Below are 19,530 nucleotides of genomic sequence, written 5' to 3' on the forward strand. Positions count from 1 at the left end.
TGTGCCAGTTGTATTCTGATATCACCCAAATTCTTTCTTTAGAAACACTTTGTACAGTCAACAGTGAAAATATTAGAAGCTAGCAATTTCTTATTTTGTCTGTGAATATGTTCCATAATTTTCTTTTGGCAATTACCTTATAACAAAATACTGTTGAACTAGAGTACACGCTGATTTTTGAGCCAGTGAGGCCTGTGATAGAAAAAAATGACCACTTACCCGAGTGTTCTTTCTCAAATGAGAGTAGTCAGGGAGTCAATTCTTCATCCACAGGATATCTGCACTGGGAGAAATGTTTATAGCCCTCAGTAGCAATATACATTCCTTTTGAAAAGGGAAATTGCAATTTGAAAGTGAAGAGTCATAAAACCCCTTCTTAGGTCGTTGAGTGCAAAGAGAAACATTTGATCATTATCAGTAAACAACAGAAACAGTAGGTACGTAACATGTCTGTTAATTTAATTTAAAAGTATTATTTGGTGAAGAGAAGTTTCGTTTCTGCAGACCACATTGTTAGACACGCTGTAAAAATAAATTGGTAGCTTCACAAGTTGAAAGCAAAAAAAAAAAAAATTAAAATTACACAAAAAAAAGCCCCCAGCAAATTCACTTTTTTGTAACAGGATTTGTCACAGCTGCACTAGGCTGCCAATTTAATATTCATCATATAGATTTATTTTCTTTGGGTTCATTACCATTCCCATTCAGAATTCATTCATTTAAGATACTGCATATGGCAAAACTTGAGCTCCTTTTTCCCTGCTTTGAGACAGCATAAGAGTTGAGATTGTTTTAGTTCCTTGTGACATTTGGACAACTCTCTTTGTATTCCTTTTTATTTAGACAGTGTAACCCCCACAGTGGAGTTAAATGCACTTTGCATGAAGCTGGGAAAGAAACCTATGTACAAACCTATCGATCCTTATACGGGGATGAGATCCACTTACAGCTATACTATGAGAGGTGGTACTTATCCTCCTCCACGGTATGTATTGTTTAATTTTTTGGTTTTGTAGTCTCATATCTTTGCACTTCCGCTCTCTTCGCCCAGTGCTTTGATGCTATCTTCTGAAAACTAGCTAAAAATGCAATGTCTCTTAAAGGGGTATTCAGCTTGAAACAGAGCCAGCTTCTGAAGCAATAAGTTTTGATAAGTACACCCCATTGGTATCTGTAATTTGTTTTAGGTAAGGTTTTTTTTTCCTTTGGAGGGGAAAGGGAGGAAAAAGGGAACTGAACCAAAGGATGAAGTGGTTTTGAGGGCATTTGGGTATAGCCAGCTTTATGAAGTGAATAGCTAAATATTAGCTAAATACTTATTGCGTTTCCTTTCTATGTAAAAGCAAAAGTGAAGAAAAGTTTGATGCTTTTTTTTTGAAAGCTATTTAAATTAAAGCTTAAGTTTAAAGAATTTTATATGGGCATAGGAATTGAGATTTCCAAACTTACTGGCCTCCCAAGCCTGTAAAAGTGCAGTTACGTTGTTCTAGTTGATTAGAACTGTGTTCATATCGTAAAACAAGAAATGTTGGTACTCTGTTTCAAAGGTCTCTCCCTAAAACCTTTTAGACTTTAAATCAAAATTTGGCTTTTTAATAGCAGTGCTTCAGTGGTTACCAATATCCAAGAGATTCATCTATATGTAACTTATGTTTCTGTTTACTTTGTAGGCCAAACTACTTGCTTATTTAAATCTCTCTCTTTGCAGGTACTTTTACCCTTTTCCTGTTGGGCCCTTACTTTATCAAGTTGAGCTTTCAATTGGAGGGCAGCAGTTCCATGGGAAAGGAAGAACAAGACAAGCTGCTAAGCATGATGCAGCTGCTAAAGCACTGAAAGTTCTGCAGAATGAGCCCTTGCCTGAGAAACCAGAGGTGGGAATTAATCTTAGTGTTGTAAGCATAAATTGCTAAGATAAACTGAGATATTGTAGATTTTTTCGTTATTGAGAGGAATATGACAGTTGTGAAGTTTAATTCTGTGTAGTAGTGTTGACCTACTTGTGTCAATAGAAACACTTTGATTTAAGAACATAAATTTCTATGGAACTAGAGTTTTCCCAAATGAAGTTATATTAATTCTTTTGCTGTCATATTTTTCCACAGCAATGCTATAGACCTCTGTCAGATATGAGCACTGGAGGCATAGATAGGAACTAATATCTTATCAGGTACAGATCATATACAAACTTCTGAAGAAGCGTGTAAATGGGGTACTTGCATTCTAGCATGGGCAACATAGAAATCAGACACAGGTTTGCTTTGTGAGCAAAATTCCTACATGGTTTTGGAACGAACCATGGAAGAGCAGTTCATGGAAATAATAAACTCATACACACATTTTGATATGAATATAAGAAGCAAATTTTTATCCCTCCATATATTTATGGCTGCCCAGCACTTTCCGTTCCAAGACCCTGTGATTGTTTTTTTTCATGCTTTTTGTTAACTTGCTTTGGGCAGAAGGTCTCATTGTGTGCACACGAGTTACTCGTAGCTTCTGGGGCTGGTTGCCTGCGTGCACCCTCTCCGTATGTGTTGTCTGACTGCTTTGGCAGTCTTTCCTATATGGGCCCGTTATACCTCTCCCGAGTTATGAGGGTTTGATGTTAGAACTAAGAGCAAGAGATCTGTTGGTGTACTCCATGCTGGCATCTAAGTCATGTTGAGAAGGAGCCCATGCAATATAAACCTAGAAGGAATAGAGACTAGGACATTGCCAGAGAGGTGAGGAATGGGAAGTGAAGGTTACACTGATAACTTACAATCTGGGGAGCATAAGAACTTGCTGGATACGGAGTCTGGCTATGTGCTGAGCAAGAAGGAAAATGAAGAATTGGGCAAGAAGATAACAAGGTGTCTCAGACTGGGGAAGAAAAAATAGCCGGGAACTACCAGGAATGGCAGAGCAGGAGGATTGAGGAAATGTGTTGTGAAGCCAAGAGACATTGAGTTAAAACCCCTGAGTGTGTTTGTGGGCAGGAGCATTGCTCGGATAATTAGGCAAAACCAGTGGATCTGATGGTTCAGGGAGGAGGCCCGGGAGGCACTGATGGGAGTGGCTCAGGTAACAGAAAGGTCTCCTAGAGGAACGTAGGTTACTGAATGATGGAGGCTACTAAGGGTCAAGGGATGACAAATGCTATTGGGGAGGAGAGAGCGATGCTGGGAATAGAAGCTGAAAGAGTGGACAGAGTTCTGCACTGAAATCTAGAACTGGTGGTAGGCAGTGTGGTCAGGGGCAAGCTGGAGGTCTTCGCACAGGAGAGGTCAAGCCTGAGGGGGATGCTCCCCTTCAGTGCAGGGGAACCCCAAATTCCTGAGTATTGTTGTTGTGTGTCAGTGATGCCTAACGTCCTCTTTTTGCACTCACCCTCGTAAAAGATAACCTACTGTCATCAGCCATTTTTCCACCTCGGGTAGCAAAGCTCTGTGTACTGGACCCGAGGAGTCCAACTCTGCAGAAAATAATAGGATCACATGTAACTGAGATGTTTCCTGTTCACTTTTTCAGAAATGCTTCTGTACAAGTGACTTTCTGAATATTTGTGGAGTTGCGTTTAAAGTTGATTAATGTGAGGTCTTCAGAACAAACACAGTTGTCTTTACGTGACCACATATCGTTTTCTGTAGCATGTCTCATTCAGTGTAAGGGGTGTGAATCAACAGGTAAAGGAAGTAAACCTAGAGAGTCTCTCCCTTTTTCTTTGTTTTTTTAAGGACACGATAGGGGAAATACTATTGTGAATGATGCCAGAGATTGCAAGAAGGGAGTATTATTTTATGAATAAAACAGTTGCAAGCTTGCTGGGAGCTGAATGCTGGCTTGACCCTGCTATACATATGCGGTCAAGTCACTTAAACTTTCACGAGAAACATGCATTTGTCATTTTATTTTTCTATTTATGTTTGACTAGTCTGCAAAAGGAACAATAAGAAATGCAGCTATGCTTAAGGAGAGAAATCCTTTGAACAGAGAGTACTGTTTTATAGTAAGTAGTTGAATAAATCAGATCTTAATTTAAAGTTTGGTACTTAGATGCTAAGTTCATTAGTATTTGTGGCTTTCAGATGTAGTTTTAGGAAGGTCTGAGGGGATTGCTGGTTTTGTAACAGTGTTTTGCACGAGACAAGATGAAGATGCCCAGAGAAGCTGTGGCTGCCCCATCCCTGGAGGTGTTCAAGGCCAGGTTGGATGGGGCTTTGAGCACCCTGCTCTAGTGGGAGGTGTCCCTGCCCATGGCAGGGGGGTGGAACTGGATGATCTTTAAGGTCCCTTCCAACCCAAACCAGTCTATGATTCTGCAAGATAAAATAAGGAATGTTTTACCACTAAGTGAGCACCATTCATTTTTGCATTCAGTGAGGCAAGGTCCTTGAAGGATATGGTAGTGTAAGATCATAAGAGATGCTATTATAATATGTGTATACAACGGAGGCAAATTAAGATTTCACAAGCAGACATAATCCTGATAATTCCTACCTGTCATTTGATGTTGTCAGTAATTTTCCTTTTAAATGTAGTTATTTTTGTGTGTCCCATTTGTGTGTGTGTCTAAACAGAATATGCTTAATCTTGACTCTTGTCTTTTTGAGGGAGGGGTGTAATTTTGTAATTATTTTTTTTCATTTTACAAATTTTTGTATTTACAGGTTTTACTCTTGTATTTTTAAATAAGAAAATATTCAGTACTTAAGATGAAAAATTGAATAAAATGATTAGACTTTAAGGGTAAGAATGATCATTTCCCACAGCTTCTCAGACTGCAAATCTAGAACCAAGTGGAAGGAAAAAAATTTAATAATATTAGCTCTCAACTGGACAAGGCCCAGATTCCAAAATCTGGTCTGCTTTGAGTGGGAGGCTGTAGCAGCAGACCTCCAAAGGACCCTTCCAACCTAAATTAGTCTGATTGGTGTTAACACACACTGACAAACTTGCAGTACTTTGCATACTTTGCATATTCAAAGACAGACATGATAAAGCATCAATTCAAAACTTAGAAAACATAGAAAGCTTTGCTTTCTAGCACAATTATTAGACAGAAATTCTAACTTTTGCCTGAAAATACTAAAACCAGAATTGCTTCTATGTGTTTTGCCAACTTATTTGGTGACTATCAGCTGCTCTTTATACTCTTCACATGGAAGAAAATAGTCAGGCTGATAGCTATGTTGAAATCAATGTAGTTCTAATCAGCAGCTCCACTGGTTTTCATGATTTGCTTAAAGCAGTTGTTGAGGAAGTGCATGTTGAAAGAGTTCCTAGAGAAGGGCGAATCCCTCTTGAAGGAATAGATTACTTATGCATTTTGCTTTGGAGTTTTTTGATTATTTTTCATTATTTTTGATTTATAAAAGAAACTAATCCAGAACTCAAGTAGAAGCAAAATAATCAGTAAAATAGCTGTAGTCTGTTAATTGTTATTTTGCTATTAATTTACTCTTTTAAGATAAAGGTACTGAGAAAAGTATGTGTTTTACACCCTGTGAACAGACTTGGAATATGTCAAGAATATACACTGTAATATAGCAAACAATTCCATGCTATTTATTTGTATTCTCTTGAAAGGATATTAAATGGGAAAAATCTAATCCAATAAAGAAAAGTCCTGGTCGCCTTCACAAGGAAAAATGTCAGAATTTGAAAATTTTCAAGGAGGGGAAAAATATTTTTAATCAAAGTGATTGTGCTAATGTTTTGGCAGTAAGGGCAGTGACAGATTATTCCTAGAGATGCTGGTAGTAAACTTGCTGTAACACCTAGACCATAATAAAATAAGACCTTAGTAGTTCAAATATTTTTTCTGGGTATATGATGCAATTCCTTTTGAACTTACCAATTGCATTTGAAATAGGTTTTAGAATATGATGATCAAGACTTTTGACTCCTGTATTCAATCTTGGGTTTGCCAGTTTTTACCTGCATTGTGCCTTCTGCTGAGGTATAGTATGGTTCCTCTAGTGTAGGTGTTGCCTCCACGTTTCTCATGCAGTCTGATGCACAGTGCATCGACCTCGCTCCTGGGGGAGTGGTGCCATCATGTGGTCTCGGTTTTTGCAGACCTGAAGTTTGCTCTGTGTACACCTCCACGTCGAGGTTGGAGACTGGATGTAGTAGTCGGATCAGAAGTATCGGATGATGTCATTGTGAAAGGATGTTGGGCTATATGTGCTCATCTGAAAAGTTTGCAACTCAAACCTGAAATACAAGGTCAACCCATAAGAACAGTGTGAAGTCTGATGGGACAGTGGGAGGAGTGAAAACCACAGATTAATTTTACTAATACTTTTTTCTGAAATGGGAAGAGCCTGCTTTAACTGGTGGGAAAAAAAAATCCTTCATGTTTTAATCTAACTTGTTAGTAACAGGCATTGGGGATGCTTGCTACCATCAAAACTAGTTGTAATCAGTGAGAGCTCTCTAGCATATTTCTGCTGCTCCAATAAAATATTTAAATCATTTTTGTTACCTGGTTGCATAACTAGTATTGTGGCATGATATAATTGGTGAAATTGTTGCTGTTCATCTTTATCGTAATCTTTCCAATATCACTGCTGGACACTTAGTCTTAAAATCTCTTTGTTGCTGTTACCATGCCTCTTAGTTCATGTTGGTCCCAACATCAGTGAAGACATTTTTGGAATCACAATCAAAATTTTACCTGGAGATACGTAGAAGTGCCTGTAGGTAAGCTTCACCTGGCACTGCTGCCCTCCTAGCAGGTGTATGTTCTCAGAGATGTACACCGTTTGATTTAAGGCAAGTTCCTGATCGTATGTTCTTCAGCTCTTCAGCCGAGGAAAAAAATCTGTAGATGAAGCACTTACGAGGGAGCATGTTAAAAGACAGGACTATGTCAGGGTCTAATTAGCCATCCTTTATTCACATTGGTCCCATTCTCAGAATCTTTATTTTTCCTGCCCTTTCTCTTATCTGATACTGTCTTAGTGCTTTTGGTACAAATGTCCAATCAGTATATGAAAGCTGTATTTCATAAAGGTACTTCCATTTGGAAATCAGTTCATTTAACACCTCAGTTTGTTTTTCTATAAATAGATTTTTAAACCTATTGGCCCTTATTCCATTTGTTCTTGAAAGTTTGCTAGCTTTTACACATACACCTTAAATGAGCTTCTTAAGTTTCAATTCTGTAGTATGTGTGCTGCATTTCTACACAGTCACGTAAAATGGCAGTAAAAGTTAGACTACTTAAAATTTTGAGAGTTCAGTAAACTGGTTGGATGGATAAAATTCAATTTAATAGGATCTTTATTTTAAATAGAGTATGCTTCTTTTAGGTTAACGGAAAAGAACCAGATGATGAAAATCTCAATAAATCTGAAATAAGCCAAGTTTTTGAGATTGCACTTAAAAGGAACTTGCCTGTGAATTTTGAGGTATGTTTATTTTACAAGCTCTAGATTTGTTTTTATTAGAATATTAAGGGTACACATTCAGTTGAGTCTCTTCTAGATAAGCCAAACAACTGACTTTTAACATGTCTTGTTAGTTGTGAATACACTTGTACCTTTGACAGTCACCCCGATTGTCTCGGAGTTTACGTGGTAAAGTGAAGAAAAAAGAAAAATCCACCTGTTCACAAATTCATGCACTAAAATCATAACATGAGTGAACAGCTACGCTGTGGTTTTCTGTGCAATCTTTTTTCCAAGCTTTTTGAAAAATCAGTATTACAGTGAAGAAACAACACACGACCCCACACTAATGGTTAGAACATTGAAGTGCAGAGTTGAGGCAAAAGAGTATAGCTCACTCTGAAAGAGACATTTATGGAAGTATTTGCTTAATTAAGCACTGATGTGGACTACCCGCAAGTTGCAGAATCTTACAAATAGGTTTCTTTTCTTGCCATGAGGTGTCCTCATGTGCATCTTACTTTCCTTTCCCTTTGGCCTGGCTGCTTGCTGCCTCTTTGCCCCTCTTTGATCGTTTTAGTTATCTTAAATCAATAGCTTCCATAGGAGCATCTCTATTTCACTAAAATATTAATTTATCATGCTGCTTTCCTGAGCTGGCAGAGTAACATTTAAGTCGACTATCTGAATTATAGTAAGAAAACGCAATTGTGTGGAACTAAATTGCTTCTAAAACCGTTCTATGAAATTTTACATGAAGCTTTCAATTATTGCAGATCAGCCTGAGCATCACGGGTAAAAAGATACTGTCACACAAAGCCAGTTGTGGGTGGAAGTTCTTGATTCATTCTTACTTTTTGATTTTATGGATATTTTGAAGTATGATGTGTTATGAGTGGAGTTAAAAGGCTAAATCTGTAGTAGGCAGCTATCTCTTAGATGTCTCCAGAATTCTTGATTTCTGAACTAAAATGCTGGATCCTAAAGAATTGCTTTCTCTGTAATGCTCTACTACCATAACATGATGTATTTAATGAGGTGATCGTAACTGTGTGGAAGTACACACTGATGAAATAAAACAGTCATATTTTAATATTGAAAGAGTAAATCAGTAAATTGAATTAGAAGGGTTAATGACTTGTATGTGAATACTCTCTACAGCTTGCTGCACCTAATCTTTTTAAAGTATATGTTTATTTGGGAGGGATTATGTTATTAGAGTGGGTATGATTTACATCTCTACTTTCTGGATTGTATAAGAATCCAAAATCTCTTTATCCATAGTTCTTGAGAGAAGTTTGCTATAAACAGTGTGCCGTACCATTTTTAATAAGTGTTTATCACGCTTTCACTCAGTTTTTCCCTCTGAAACAGGTGACCAAGGAAAGTGGTCCTCCCCATATGAAAAGCTTTGTAACCAAGGTGTCAGTTGGAGAATTCATGGGTGAAGGTGAAGGAAAGAGCAAGAAGATCTCAAAGAAAAATGCTGCAATAGCAGTCCTAGAAGAACTGAAAAAATTGCCACCCCTTCCTACGGTTGAGAAAATGAAGCCGCGAATCAAAAAGAAAACAAAATCAATAGTGAAGGTAAGAGACAAACAGATTGGAAATCTGACTGTTATAAATAATCATCAGATGAGAGGCATTTCTGAGTTAACTATAAAAACTCTTCAACTGCCCAGCCTTTATCAGCAGTCTGATACTACAAATGATATTTTGCTCCCACTGTAAATGGGGTTCTGACACCACTTTTACAACAGTTATCAGTAAATTCAGGATGAAAGAGAAACCTTATAAAAGAACGCATGGCACATAAAAACCAAGCTCTGACTTTCAAGCCTTAGGCTTTACAGCTTCGGGTTTTGCATGATTTTGCTTGTGCACATTCTCCTGCAAGCTTGTCCCTCCTAATACAGCAGGATTAGAACTTGTAAAACTCTTACCAGTGATAGGTTATATGTGGTCAACTGTGACAGCAGAACGAAATAAATTGAATGTTTCTCCTTGGCTGTGACAGTGTTTCGTTAAGCAACTTTCGTTTCGGTGTGTTTGAATTCTAGAGATGAATGAATTCAGTGGCATGCTTTTGTCTGTTAAACCAAATATTCACAAATGTTGGCTTATTTCCTAAACATTGTTCTACATAGCTGCAAACAAGTCCAGAATATGGTCAAGGAATGAATCCCATTAGCCGACTTGCCCAGATACAGCAGGCCAAGAAAGAGAAGGAACCAGAGTACATGCTCATCACAGAACGTGGTCTTCCAAGGCGCAGGGAGTTTGTTATGCAGGTTTGTATGTTAATTTGAGAAATGTAGTTGCAAGGCTATAATGTCTTTTTTTTGTTTGTTTGTTTGGCTTATGGTAATCTGGTTGGCATGATGGTGTACAAAGTTAACCAGATTACAGCCAGATTGACATGAAATTTATTAAGAAAATATCTAGTGGGCTACATTCAAAGAAGATAAAGGTTCAAGAAAAGTGATTCGAATCGGGTTTAAAAAAAAACTGCATAGGGCAGCAGAAGTCTATGTTATAACTGCCTAATGTTTTAATTAACAGGAATATTAATAATCTGTTAAGAGATACTGAGCTGCTTACATTTGGTAATGTAGGATTTATTAACAGGAACCTGGGTATCCTTCATTTCCTCCTTCCCCTGAGTTTTTGTATGTTGCTTTAGAGTGCAGCACTTTCTGCACTCTGCAATGCAAATCCCAATAGCACAGTGGTATTTTTAATACTGAGTCCTACTAGCCTCTAATATTTAAGTGCTTTCTCCAGACCTCTCTTCTCTCCTGACCAAGACGGGAAAGTTAGTTGCTTTCTTTCTATTTCAGTAATAAATCTGCTAAACCTGTAACTTCAGCTTGGAAAATGTATATCTGCTGTAATACCAGTTTTGAGCATTTAGGCTGTTGCCAAGATGAGATGATGAAATGTAGTTGTTTGTGTGACTTCTGTTTGGGTTTTTCGTGCTTGGAGGCCAATGATCATTGATAATAAATGACAACTTGCTTAGAATAATGATCACTTGAACTGTTTTGTGACTCATGGAGTGCTCAATACACAGATCACTAAGAAGCGAATCCTCATACTGTTTAAGGATTGATTTGTTTTTTTGTCTTCTTTTGTCCAGGTGAAAGTTGGTGTACACACAGCTGAAGGAATGGGCACGAACAAAAAAGTTGCTAAACGCAATGCAGCTGAAAATATGTTGGAAATTTTAGGTTTCAAAGTCCCTCAACCTCAACCTCCAAAGCCAGCATTAAAGACAGAAGAGAAGGTAAGAGCTTTTAAGAATCAGCTGCTGTTTAATACTACAGCAAAAGCTGAATTGAAACAATTGCAGATTTGCAAGGCAGTAACTTTCATACTTTCTGTACTAGCCAGGAAGCAGTTAATGGAGGTGACTGTTCCTAAAAAATAATGTATCCAAAATGCACTAAGGGCTCGATTTTGCAAGTAAATCAAAGATTCATCAGAAGGCTAAATGAATGTATTTCTTCTTTATAGAATGGCTCAGAACCTGTGATAATTGACATATTGGTCTTAGAAACTTGCAGACATGTAAGTTATAGGATTTGGTGGTAGCAATAGTTTCACACAGCCTTATCACAAATTGCAGTCAAAAGTTTGTTACAGGTCTCTTTCTTTGGTGGGTCCCTTAGCAGGAAAGAGCCTCGCATTCTCCTGTTGATTCAGCAGATGTTCCAGGGAGTTAAAATAGCAAGTCTGGGTTTAGTTTTCTCCTTTTCATGTGTATGCTCATTTGTGTCCACTATAACTGTCCTCAGCAATGACAATAACTAATATTAGTTTAACTGGCTTTATTAGGGTATCTAGTTCTCAAAGTCTGTGTTCTTAATACCGCTTCACTGGTCTATAGATAGTTTTAGTCATTCGGTGATTAAGACTCACTGAATTTGTCTCTTTTTGGTAGCTATGTAATAATTGATGTTTTTGAATAATAAATTCTTCAGTAAAATCTTGACTAGTCAGATCATCTACATCTTGAAAACTTTAAAACTTGGGGAAAGAGAGTTTTAAAGGGATATTGTGTGTTTGGCTTTTTTAATTTTATTTTTAAGACGCCAGTGAAGAAACCAGGTGATGGAAGAAAAGTAACCTTCTTTGAGCCGGGCTCTGAAGAGACTTCAACTAGTAAGTAACCTTACTGAAAGAAGCATGGCCCTGTTGGGGTGTGTGTGTGCGCACACGCGTAAGATACGTTTCTCAGTCCCTTCAATAGTGTCATTTAACACGCTGTAATGAGCAGAGGTGTGTAACTGCTGGCTTGCAAACTAAATCTTTGTTCAAATCCCAAAGAGCTTATTCCTTCCAAGTCATACAGTTTTCAGCTTGCTTGGCCACCTGCTCGGAGTGGCCCGATGGCTCAGCCAAAAGCATGTGTGTGCTAATGGGTCGGTCGAGCAGTTAGTGGAGATGCAGATGCTGCTACCTGCAGCGTCTGGGCTTGTCTTACCTTGATCTGAGGGATCTTGCACAGGTTTTGAACTGTGTCTAGGGCTCTCTAGGACAAGAATGACTGTTCAGGACCGAGCTTGGTTCTGATCCAGGGACCAGGCTTCTTCAACCAAAAGCAGGAGTGAAGTGGGGGCAATTTCTGTGGGGAAAAAGGTAAGGGGAGGAGGAGAGATCAGCCTGTTTGGCACAGCAGAACGTTTCTGTGGTGCAAATGAGGATGGGAGCAGATTCCATGGGAAAAGGGTTGGAGTTTCTGCCACCTGGGAATAGCCTTCTAGATTTGGAAGAAGAGTTGCAAGTTGGAGGACTGTCCCAGAAATGTCAGTCTAAGCCTGAGGCAGAGTAGCAATGGGAGGGTGGTGCTGAATTTGTTGAAGCAGAGTTAGCTGTGTTAAGTTTGGCTGTATCACCTTACAGATGTTGAGGGAGTAACTGCAGTATGTTGAAGACTGTTCCTGGAATGAAGATGAGAAAGGTTGTCAGTACTAACCGAAATTGGTCTTCCTAGAGCAGAGTTGGAGAAGGAGGGAATGGCCTTGTAGTACAGAACAACCTCTTTGTCTGTGCTTGGTCTCTAATGACTGAGAGCAAGGAACTGTGCCTGCATTTATTTCAGAAAGATGATGGTTATAGTGGTCAGATCCACAGATGACTGGCTGGAACAAAAAAAACCAAAACAAAACAAACAAACAAACAAAACAAAACGAACAAAAAAAAAAACAAAACCAAAAAACCCAAACCTGGCCACCAAGTATACAGGCGTTGGCTTTCTCTAACGTAAACTGTTGGGAGGAGTCATTATGGAAAGTTTGTCTATTGCACCATACCTGTTCTGGATAGTATGTTTCAGGAGCTTTATGTATTTAAGTATACTTTTGTTGTTTAAATTATAAATAGTTGGAATTGACTTGGACTTAGTAATGTTTTCCTGCGTCCATAAGATCTTAGGTAAAGTTTCTGACTTCTTATTCAAACTTTGCCATCCCTGCTTTCTTCCATCTACAAATTTTGGCTTTCATCCTTAGACTTTCCTCCACAATTCTGTGTATGTGACTTCCCCATAAAAAGCTGTTCTTAACCCTCTTAAATCTAACTTATTCCATAGTGTCAATAAATTGCTATTAATTGACTGTGGTTGGATATTAGCTGGAAGTAGTCATTCTTGCTTCTTCATACGGTGCTAACATTACATTTAACTTTACCTACCTGTTTATGTTTTCACAATATACATTTTAAACTTTGTGGACTATCTGTCACTGTCTTTACAATATTTAACAGTGGCTCTGACCATTCTGTGGTTTCATTATTTGCTCCTACAGTTTAAATGATGAAATAAAAAATTCTGAAACCAAAAGATATATCTAGAATGTGACTGCAACTCTCTGAGACATCTGTAAGCTTGACTAACCTGGAGAAACTGCTCCCAGAGGTAAAGGTGCTCCTTTTGGCAGAAGCAGGTGTTGCACTGAATCATTTATTCAGTAAGCAAACTCTGTGTCGATGATGCTGAATCTCTGACCCACCAAAGGCGAATCAAGCTCTCTAAGTTTGTTAGTGTTTCAAAAGTAATTTGAAACCAATTACATTTTTCCAAAGGTGGCTTTTGTTGGCCTGTATATGCCTTCATGTGCCTGCAGAAGGCCTCGTAGAAATAGCTACCATCTGTTTAGTATGTACCTCTCTCTTCTCAGGTAATAAAGAAGATGAGTTTAGGATGCCTTATCTCAGCCATCAGCAGCTTCCTGCTGGAATTCTTCCCATGGTCCCTGAGGTTGCACAAGCTGTAGGAGCCAATCAAGGACACCACACCAAAGAGTTCAATAGGGCGGCCCCAAATCCTGCCAAGGCTACAGTAACAGCGATGATTGCTAGAGAGCTATTGTATGGTGGTACTTCTCCTACTGCTGAGACCATATTAAAGAATAACAACTCATCAGGCCACGTACCCCACGGACCACTTACTAGGCCCTCTGAGCAGCTGGACTATCTTTCCAATGTTCAAGGAATCCAGGTAAATGTTCAGCTTTGCAAGATTTCTTCCAAAGCTATCCAAACCGGTCCAACCTGTTTGTTTTAGAACACAGGAAGTTCCGTTCAAATACACGGAAGCACTTCTTTACGGTGTGGGTGACAGAGCACTGGCACAGGCTGCCCAGGGAGGTGGTGGAGTCCCCTTCTCTGGAGATTTCCAAGACCCGCCTGGATGCAGTCCTGAGTAATGTGCTCTGGGCAATCCTGCTTTAGCAGGGGAGATGGACTAGATGATCTCTAGAGGTCCCTTCCAACTCTGAAAATTCTGTGATTCTGTGATTCTGTTTTAAAGCTTTTTAGTTCTGCCGGTGAGTGATGTATTCTGAGGCTGCTTGTTAAGCTGAAATTCATGTAAATGTTTTACTTTACCTATGAAATGTACTGAATTTTACAGCTTTTTTATTTAGTTTTCAAATGTGCATTTCTGTACTGCAGCCTCAGCCTTCATTCAGTGCTACTCTGAAGTCTTGGAAGAATAAAATTGAAAGTAACATTTTCTGAAAATTGCCATGATATATGAGCATAATGTGAACTTGAACTTGGCTGATCTGAAATATTTTTTCATAATCTTTCATACATTATTGTTTGTTGTAAGCTGTACGTTTTCTTGTGTTTGGTCTCCTTAATCAGAACTGCATATAAGTTCCTATGTTAATACGTTAAAGATGTTCAGTGGATTAAAAAGTATAATAGGGAAAATTTTAAATGCAGATAGCTATGATTAGAATAAAGGTCCCAGCAGCAATCATTATTACATAGCCACTTTTATTCAGAAGGCTTCCAGAGCTCTCATGATTCCTAGAGAACACTGCAAGTGAAGTCAAACTTCAAAGTAAATGGTTCTGCTGGCTGACAGAATGATTAAAAGTAAGGTTCACCTTCATATATGGGCAAATAATCTATAGTAATTGTGATACATTTCTTGTACTCGGTTAACTGAAAATAACTAAATCCTTTTCTTTTCTTCAGGTTGAATATAAAGACTTTCCAAAAAATAACAAGAACGAGTTTGTATCTCTTATAAACTGTTCCTCTCAGCCACCACTGATCAGCCATGGAATTGGAAAGGATGTAGAATCTTGCCACGATATGGTATGATGAATATTGCTGAAATGCTTTCTCTTTGGCCTTCAGTTGAGCTAATGGATGCAGCAGATGGCCCAAGGTTTCACATTACTTCTGGATAGCAATGAATTAAATGCTTTACAATTCCCTGGCTAATTTTTGTCTAATATTTCACAGGTTGCTGAAATAATTGATTAATAATATCAGAATCTAATCTAAATAACGTTCAAAATGCTTACTATACACTCAGAATTTTGTTCTATAAAACCCACATTTGCTTTATCTTGATACTATTTGCATGAGCATATATTAAAGAAAATGTGTGAAAAGGAACTTTTAAAACATAAGAGCATATCAGCTTATTTTCTGTAACAGAATGGGCCGATATTTCATTGGGAACTGTAATACTTGGATTCAGGTTGCCAGACTTTCTGTGGGAACAGAATCCAAAATGAAAGAAACGCAATTCACCGTTAGATAGCAGGAGACACTCTAAATCTGTCAAGCTCCCTTTATAAAAAAGATCTTTTATTGACAGCAGCTGAAATATTTCTTTGTGAGAGAATGAGTCATCTGGACTGTAAACTGTAAGGGATTTTGCCTAGAAAAGACATTACATACTGCTAACAATATGTACACAGTCCACTGTAATTTGAAAAGAGTTTAGTACTTTTGGCGTCCAGTGGTGACCTGAGTACTGACTGCGGAGTAAAGTAATAGTTTGCAATATGTAAACCCACTTAGGAAAACTGGATTTAACTGATTTTTATACTAAAAAATTTTGCAGTAATTTTCTAATGGCTATAATTTGATACAGGTTTCTCTGATCTTTGTCACTGAATTTTGACATTTTGATACCCATCTCTACATCCTGCTGTAAAGACTCCTGTAAGACTAAGCACACAAGCCAGTGCAGTAGGTAGAAGGGAAAAGGACAGCCAGTTCGGAGCTTAAACGTTGGACTGGGCCAACGTGAGAACCATCCTCTGTTCAGATATTCAGCTTTCACGAATGCATGTGCCATAACTAACCAGGGATAGTCTGAAAAGGTGCACCTGAAACTGATCTGAGTAAAGTTGGAAAAAAATGTTCGGGTCTCAAAGGAGGTGACTTACTTTTGCATTAGCCATGTCACATTGACTCCTCTTTTAAAGAGTCACATGTTGCCCTGAGTTGTATTTTTGATTCTTGTGTGAGTTTTCTTTTTCTGCGAAGGACTTTTTGGTTCTGCGTATTTTAATGTCCTTTCTCTTAAGCTCTGTACAGTTTGAGCCACTACTAATTTAGTGCCTTTTTCCTTGATATTAATAGTACTGCTGAATTAATTTTCCCCATTGCTAAAGCAGTTGAGTCCCGTAGCCACAGCACCATTCGACTGTTCAATGTAGCAAGATGAAACTCTACACCATTGCTTTATTCCCCACCATAATTATGCATCTTAAAAAATGTATTGCCAAAATTAGAACATTTACTTTGTTTCAAGTGAGCCCCCGTCCTGCTTTCACTAAATGAATGAAGTGGATTCAGGTTGAATTGCTGAATGTTCTCTCTTTTCTTTAGGCTGCATTGAATATTTTAAAGTTGCTGTCTGAGTTGGACCAACAAACCACAGAGATGCCAAGAACAGGAAATGGACCAATGTCTGTGTGAGTGCGACCCATTGACTTTCCCTTGCATTAATGGAAACCTCTAACCCTAGCATGTTCTGTCAACAAATAAAATCGGAGGGTTTTTTTTTCTTTGCCAGAAAAGTTAAAATGCCAAGGGCTGTTGTTTCTTCAGAAGGATGAGAGGGTAGGTTTTATGATCGAGCTTGTAATTGTCATGTGTCAAATGTAAATTACTAAGCAGAAGCAAGTGGGTAAAATGTAATGACTGTGATAAAGAGCAATTCTGACTGTGATCCCTCTGCTTATACTATTTGTTTACAAATATTTGTAAATAGTGTGGCTTCTCAGCATCTTTAAGTGTTACAGCTGCTTCTCTCTTTCTAGAAATCTGTATGTAAAATGTAAACAATGTATAGGTTTCACAGCTTGTTTTCAGCAGAAATGTGGAGGGGTTGCAAATAACTGACTACAAAAAAAGTTTAGTCTCTCATTTAGATAATAAGCTGTCAAAATGATGGAATTAACAGAGTGCTAATTGATTAAAAAGGGAGGCCAGTTATATGGAAACAAATTGTTACATGCACCTCAAATTCTCTGAATCCGATTCAGAAGCATCTTATTCATGGAAAGAGTGTTTTCTCTCCTAAGTAACAGGTGTTTTCTCATTTGTAGATGTGTGAAACAAGAAATGGAAAGTGACCCTCTTCTCAAACCGGCTAACTCAAACACTTTGGGACAAACACTGGACAGCACTGCCTAAAAAAGGCTTTTGACTGGACCCAAACCTGAAAGCACCAGAGAAAATCAAATGCTTCCTATTAATGTAACCTAACTGTTTTAGAGTGCTACAGTCTTTACAACCTACTGTAGTGTCTAAATCATAACCGTTGCTTTTTCTTCAAGCAGTGATAAATTTTTAGTTTCATTATGTTGTTTTGATTGAAATGACACTATAAATTTTTCATTTAAAAGTTTCTTAATTGTATCTAGAACAATAGCACAGTTTAGAAACTTTGTCTTCTGAGACTGACATGTTATCTGTGAACTAACTTGGGAAGATCATATCCATGTATGTGGTTATTTTGTTTTTATTGAAATAGCAAAGTTTCACTGGAAACAAATAGTGTGCCCACCATTTTAAAAAGCCCAATATTTTCGCAAACCTTAGCTTAATTGTCTAACGGTTGAATGAATTAAAACTCTTTAGGAATTTTAAACTTTCTTTGATCATTTTTGGTTAATTTCTAGTTTTCTTGAGTGGGGGGTAGGGGAACTCGAATGCAACGTGACAGTAAATGATCTCTGATCGATGTTTTAAGGATTGTGTGTATAGATGGCACACAGCTCACTACATTACAGGATATGATCTCAATGTAGTGCATATGAAACTGCAGATTGATTTTCCTTGAGTGCTTTATACTGTTTAATTACATCTCCATGTAGGGCTGAAAAAAATTACCTATGTTTATATATAAACTGTGTTGCTTTTGATGTTGTGTTATTGCGCACTGAACTGTGCGCAATAAAGTTTTTTGCATATGGTCCAGGTAAAGCACGATAGCCTTGCAAGTACTGCTTCAGTTCATTGTTTACGCTGGAATTTTTTCTCCCCATGGAATGTAAGTAAAACGTAGTGTTTGTCACCAATAAATGGTAATACTAAATTTTTTTGGTTAATTTATTCTTGTATGCCACTACAGGGGCTGCTTTTTTATAGGATTTGTAATGCTTGTGATATAGTACGGGCAGTATTGTAAAACTATGGAGTAACTGTACAATGGTTATCAATTACATATAAATAACTACTATTTAGTAATGTGGAGGATGTGAAAACCTGGCAAGGTCAAGGAAATTCAAAAGTAACGTGGGTACATTTTGTTATTTGTGCCACAGTGTGTTAGTGCAACTGTATTAATGGGAGCTTAAACTAAAGTTATGATTATGACAAGAAACCTGGCAAAACAGGTTGGTATGATTTCAAAGTTTAAGTCTCTACTTTTAAGTTTCCTTGTTTGCTTGTAATTTGAGTCATAACCTTGCCTTGCTCTTAGTAATTTTCGGGGGGGTAGTACTTTCAAAACAAAACTTTCCCTCTAGCAACAAAAACTGGCACCGTAGACTGACACATGACAGTGTATCATTTGGATGTGAACTACCTTCAGTGTGTACTTAACTGGTAATCTGTAGCAGCACATCCTAATCGCCTGTTCGCAGTCCGTGTGGTAACTCTCGTCACAGAAAGCAGTTACTGCATGTGCTGAGTCTCTAAGCTAAATGTCTCGGCCATTTTATTTGCATTATCAAAAGCAATCGGGCCACATTAACTGCATACCAAACTTCATTGAATCGAGTTGGTTTTGATCATTTTAAGCAAAGAAAACATTGTAAAGTTTTTGGTTTGTTTTTTTTTTCTTTTTTTTTTACATTTGTAGAACTAAAATGCTGTACATTTAAAAATTAAAAGAAACTTGCTAGGCTGAGGCTTTGTATTGCAAATTCTTACAACGTAGAAACTATTTACCAAACAATTTATATTGCAAAAGATATTGATAGTGCTGTAAATGGTCTGCCTATCTTCATCCACTGCTACTTAGGAGTTTCTCTTTGGATGGCACTAGAGCCTGTTCTTCAGACTATTTTGCAGTGTTCATTTGTTGATAACGCTGTGCTTCATATGAACCTGAATTAAGGTACTTTGCTCTAGATACCTCTGTTTCAGTACTCTTAAATGCATCTGTTATGTCAGAGGTGCTATGTAAGAGAAGGTTCTTTTGTCAAAGACCTTGTAATCACAGCCTCATGATGGAAGACTTCAGGTCACTATGCGGATCCTAGGTAAGCCAAAGGGAGTTCTAGCTAAAAGGGTGTTTTTTCTAGAGCGCTACAGTCACTTGCTTTTTTGGTTGTCTCCTTGGTGCTTGACGCAGCAAAGACCAGGAAGAATCATTACTTATTAT

The 19,530-nt window shown here is 37.9% G+C and overlaps 1 protein-coding gene across 3 annotated transcripts in view; it reads left to right on the forward strand.

Annotated features, from left to right (window-relative positions):
* Nucleotides 1-19,051, forward strand: part of STAU1 (staufen double-stranded RNA binding protein 1) — a 33,947-nt gene extending 14,896 nt beyond the window's left edge. The window contains exons 6-16 of one of the 3 annotated variants that reach the window (XM_082491239.1): nt 844-985; nt 1,709-1,874; nt 7,302-7,400; nt 8,736-8,966; nt 9,527-9,670; nt 10,519-10,665; nt 11,471-11,543; nt 13,559-13,878; nt 14,868-14,990; nt 16,524-16,609; nt 17,246-19,051. In XM_082491239.1, coding sequence (XP_082347365.1) covers nt 844-985; nt 1,709-1,874; nt 7,302-7,400; nt 8,736-8,966; nt 9,527-9,670; nt 10,519-10,665; nt 11,471-11,543; nt 13,559-13,878; nt 14,868-14,990; nt 16,524-16,609; nt 17,246-17,333 — 1,619 coding nt within the window. In that variant the 3' untranslated portion in view covers nt 17,334-19,051. The remainder of the gene's footprint in view (nt 1-843; nt 986-1,708; nt 1,875-7,301; nt 7,401-8,735; nt 8,967-9,526; nt 9,671-10,518; nt 10,666-11,470; nt 11,544-13,558; nt 13,879-14,867; nt 14,991-16,523; nt 16,610-17,245) is intronic. The other 2 variants (XM_082491240.1, XM_082491241.1) reach the window with 2 other exon arrangements.
* Nucleotides 19,052-19,530: the final 479 nt, after the last annotated feature.

The sequence above is a fragment of the Vanellus vanellus genome (assembly GCF_965231255.1).
Source record: "Vanellus vanellus genome assembly, chromosome: 15".
Lineage (NCBI taxonomy): Eukaryota > Metazoa > Chordata > Aves > Charadriiformes > Charadriidae > Vanellus > Vanellus vanellus.